At 37.4% G+C, this 5,074-nt stretch overlaps 1 protein-coding gene across 5 annotated transcripts in view; it reads right to left on the bottom strand.

The window, feature by feature from the left end:
- Positions 1-5,074, bottom strand: part of Kdm4c (lysine demethylase 4C) — a 461,014-nt gene that overhangs the window by 414,417 nt on the left and 41,523 nt on the right. For all 5 annotated transcript variants that reach the window (XM_004631706.2, XM_023715829.1, XM_023715827.1 and 2 more), the window contains one exon: positions 1,044-1,158. In XM_004631706.2, the coding sequence (XP_004631763.1) occupies positions 1,044-1,158 (115 nt within the window). The remainder of the gene's footprint in view (positions 1-1,043; positions 1,159-5,074) is intronic.

The raw sequence follows: 5,074 nt of genomic DNA, 5'->3' as shown, positions 1-5,074 counted from the left end.
ACAAGTTCCCATGTCTTCTCCACCACCTTAGACCCGCCTCACCACATGGTTTTCCTCTATAAAAGTCCTTGCAAGAGACAACTTCCTGGCGGGGAGGGACTACCCACCCCCCCACCCCCGACAGGAGCTTTCTTTCTCTCAATAAATATATTCTGCTCATAACCTCCGTTTGTTCCAAAAATTATTCTTCAGTTTTAGAGAACACAAACTCGTGCAGGTCAGGTTCAGAGACCGTTTTTCTCTATGTCATTTGGAGGTTCCCTATATTGTTTGGAGACCACCCACCTGAGACCAGTTTTTCACCCTGTATCAAAACTAAGATCAAGGTCAACCTGAATTGCATAGTGAGACCCTGTCCCAAAATGAAAAAACAAAAACAATAAGTATAACAAAAACATAAGTAAACAAGAGACTTAAATAGGCACTTCACTAAAGAGGAAACCCAAATGGCCCATGAGCCCAAGAAAAACACAGCAAAATGCAACTTGTAAACCCAAGACATAACTATGCATACCCAAAAGAACAGCTAAAATCAGAAGACTGACAATACTGAGTTAGAGAAGTAGAACAATGAGGAATTCTACAACACTGCTACAGCAAGATGTAAACTAAAGAAAAGTTTTCTTTAAAGCCAGCTGGGTGTGGTGACTCACACCTGTACTCAGGAAGTCTTAGGAGGCTTAAGCAGGGGGACTGCAGGGGGACCATCACTAGTTCTAAATCAGACTGGGCTACACAGTGAGTTCAAACCAGCTTGAACTACAATCAGACCATGTCTCAATCAATCAATCAATAGATAAAATAACTCCAATTGGTATCAAAGCTCAAACTTCTTGTGCAAATTTGAGTAACTGAGCAAGACTCAGTATTTCAAAATAAAAATACAAGCTGCAGAAATTCTAATGATGAGTCTATATTTCCTCCTATACTTTGAGGCATTATGGATAGCCCAAAAGTACAATAAATGGCTATTTTTTAGCTAGCTAAGATGGTAACAAAGAAAGTATCATGATCTTTTATAAAACCTACTAGAAAAATAATACCTCATCATATATGCTTCCATTAATATCTGCACCATAGATGGGTGCCACGAAAGTTAAATTCTTCCAGTACTTGCGCTCCAAATCTTCATAGTCCAAATATCTTGGGGTACAATATCTACAGAAAAAAAAGAACACAAAGCAACTGTGTAAGACAATTTTGAAGTTCTTCCCAACATCTGATGTAAAACATTTTCTAAATAAAACTCTAGCAAAAGAAAAACATTACAAACACCCATGTTGTCAAAACCAACAAAAAAATATTCAAATGTATTGATCATAGATATTTGAGCATTAACATTCCCAAGTAATTCTGTTCACTAAATTCTAGTATTCTCTATTAGTAAGAAAAATACTTTCATAAAAGTATCTCTAATAAAAGAAGAAAATTCATTTTAAGAAGCCACTGTTTTAGCATTCAAAATATTTCTAAAATCTTTAACCAGTTATACAAGAAAATTTTAGTTGGGTATGGTGGTGCAGACCTGTAACCCCACTTGGGACAGAATCAGAAGGATCACTCCTTTTAAGTTCAAGGAGAGCCTGAACTACATAGCAACCAATCAAAAAACTAAATAATAATAACAATAATAATATACACATTTATATGTAAAAGAAATAACACTTATACAAATTTTGACAAGATATAACCTCAAAATATAAAACTCCAAAAAAGGTAGCCAAGTTCAGTGGCACACACACCCCTATATTGCCGCAGTATTCAGGAGACTGAAGCAGGAGGATCATGAGTTTGAGGGACAGCCTGGACTACATAGTGAATTCAAGGCCAACCTGGACCTCATAGCAAGACATTGTCTTGAAAAATGAATTTTTAAAATCCAAGAAAAGAAAACTAGTCTATGAGACTATGCAATTTTTTCTTTTCTCTCTTTTTTTCTTGGTCTTTTTGAGACAAGTCTCACTATGTAGTTCAGGCTAGCTCAAACTCACTTTGCAGCCCATGCTGGTCTGGAACTTGCAATGATCCTCCTGCATCAGCCTCCCCAGGTGCTGGGATTACGGGTATGCACCACCATGCCCATTAGATAAACAATGTTTAACATAATAATAGAAGGGGAAAGATGAGATTGTTTGTACAATCACACTGGCAGTATACACTGCTATAACTTTTCCAGAATGTTATTTTTCAGCACATATGAAAAGTCAAAAAATGTATTATCTTGACCTTAATCCTAGAGATCCATCCTGCCACCACAAAGGTGTGCCAGGGCATGGCCCCAGGCACTTGCTGAGCAGTTACTGAAAACACAAGTGAGTACCCATCAACTAATAGCCAGCTTTAATAAACATAAAATATGAGGGGAATGTTAAAATAATTAAGATGTGTTATGCACATGTACCAGCTCCTCATGATGAATGAAATCATTATGTACTCCAAATCTATACTAATAAAAATTTTAAAAAATACATACAGAACATAAATTAGATCTTTCTTGTCTTGTTTTGGTTTTGGAAATAGGGTCTCACTATGTAGTCCAGGAGATCCTCTTGCCTCAGCCTCCCATATGCTGGGATTACAAGAATGCACCACTACACAAATTTATGATATATGTTTCTATGTTCTGACATCAAAATATTTCCAGAGTGAATATACCAGGTTCTATAGATTACTATCCTATGATCCTGTAGATGTAAAAAAATGATACCTGTAATTGTACATTAAATGGGCAGAATGTAAACCAAATTAATATTAGTTATTTCCTGCATACTAATTAAAGCACTTACTTCTCTATATTATTTGGATTTTAACAATATAATCATCACAAAAAAAGTGTTTCTTCATGAATAAGCAAAGAAAGAAACAAACAGAAAATAATGAAACAAAATAGAAAAGTTATTTAGCAGCAGCAATCCCTGTGTAGCAAGCTGGACACTTAGTCACTTATGCAATAACCAAGAACACCAAATGATTTAATTGGATAACTGTACTTATAACACTGAATAATCTTCTGACTTGCCCAGAACACTAGAAATTTATTACACAGCCAAAAATGAAAGGATGGGCCTGAAAGCACCCTTAGGGTGCCACATTGCATCACTTCTGTGAGCAGGTTCCTGGAGAATCAGGAGCCCTAGCACAAGTTAACAATGCTAGCCTGGGGCAGCGTCAGGTAACAGCGTAAGTTTGCAACTCCAGTCCCCTGTGCTGACTGCCAAAGAGCACAGAGAAGCAGTAGAGATGCTTTTTTATTAGGGCATCTAGAGAAACTTCCTGGGTTTTAAACATTTGTAATCCAAAAAGAAAAAGGTAAGTGTGGTATTGTCCACTGAGCTTAACTTATAAATTCCTTCAGTATTTGAAATAATTACTGACTCTAAACTAAAAAGTGACCAGTTCACTGGTTGGTGCCTGATTCTGACAAGTCCTGGCCACAGGTTCTATCCCCATTAAACCTGTCAAACAGCTACAGCTGTTCCATGCACCCTATGTCAATTCGCTCAGAATGGGTCACATACGTTCTTGCCCAGAACCTAGAACTCACTGCAGCAGAGCTCCCAGGAGGAAAGCCCGAGCACCAGGTTACTGGGGTCTGAATCCAGGCGTGACCTTTTAAAGACACACAACCATGAAGCGGGAGCAGCATCTCCATGGAACTCAGCTATGCCTCTATAAAACAAGGATACAAGCAGCTGAGCTGTGACAGGGATCCATGAAATAATTCTGTAAAGCACACATCTTTGTATCTAGAAGGAACACAGATCAGGAACAAGATAACATAAAGAGTCCATTACTAATTTGTGCATTTGTGCAAGCTTTAAGATTCCAGCTATGCTGACAATCTGTAGCTTTCTCTGAATCAGGTTGCTCAGTCACCCACGTGAGCACATTCTCATTTCCACTATTTATACCAAGCACATTACGTAGCTCTTATGTACCTACACAAAGGCATGCACTAAGGAAACAGAGATGAATGAAACCTCATGGCAATCAGCTCCACTCAGGACCATTTTATAGGACTGAGCAGACAAGATGACCCCACTGCAACTGCAGACAAGCAAGGGTCTTGGCCTGAACTTAGAAACCTAATTCACTAGTATTGGAAATACATTTTCAAATAAAAGTGGCAGAGGAAATATAAAATTACAAGGTTTTAGACCTATTTTAATGTATAATAAAAATAATCCAAAAAAGATGTTTACCTCAAAAAAAAATTTAATGCAGAAATAGTATTTCAGAAAATTCAGCATAATGGCTCAATTTCACAACTAAAAAGAATATTCAAAAATCAACTTTTAATTCCAGAAAGACTATCAGGAATATGCTAGGAGTGGTGGCACATGCCTATAATCCCAGCACTCTGGAGGCTACAGCAGGAGGACTGCAGTGAGTTTGAGGTCACCCTAAATTATACCCCATCCCCCACCTTCCACCTCCACCCCCCACACACACACTCACACACACAAGTACCAGGAAATGTGCACTGAGCCAGGAATGGTGTCATACATCTGTAATCCCAGCACTCTGGGAGACTGAGGCAAAACAATGGCAAATTAAAGCAAAGCATGGGCAACCTTAGCAACTTAAGGGAGATATTATCTCTAAAGAAAAAATAATAATAAACAGGGCTGAGGTGTAACTCAATGTAAAGACCCTACATTTAATTCCTATCCAACAAAAGAGGATATACTCTGTCCAAAAATATTTATAATCTGTTAATAAGTTGCACCACTGAAACTACATTTTTAGTTTATATGACCTTATTTATTGGACATGTATTACAAAAACACCTATGATAACCCACACACTGCAGGCATTGAACAGTTATATATGCAAAGAATAAATAATACCACCTGCATGGCTATCTTCTATAAATCAATGTACAATCAAGTCTCCAGGGAAAAATGAACAGAGATGTGAATAAAATTAGTCCCTAGTAACACAAATTCCCTCATAATAGAAAAGATTCGATAGTAGGATAATCAAATGGGCTAGTGGCAATTATCAAAGTTTCTCTATGACAAGAGAATACAGAACTGCAAGGTTCAATTCTTAGTATTTAAAATCATCATGT

The sequence above is a fragment of the Octodon degus genome, unplaced genomic scaffold, assembly GCF_000260255.1.
Source record: "Octodon degus isolate 3935 unplaced genomic scaffold, OctDeg1.0 scaffold00044, whole genome shotgun sequence".
Taxonomy (NCBI): Eukaryota; Metazoa; Chordata; class Mammalia; order Rodentia; family Octodontidae; genus Octodon; species Octodon degus.
This window is presented reverse-complemented; position numbering and strand designations above follow the sequence as displayed.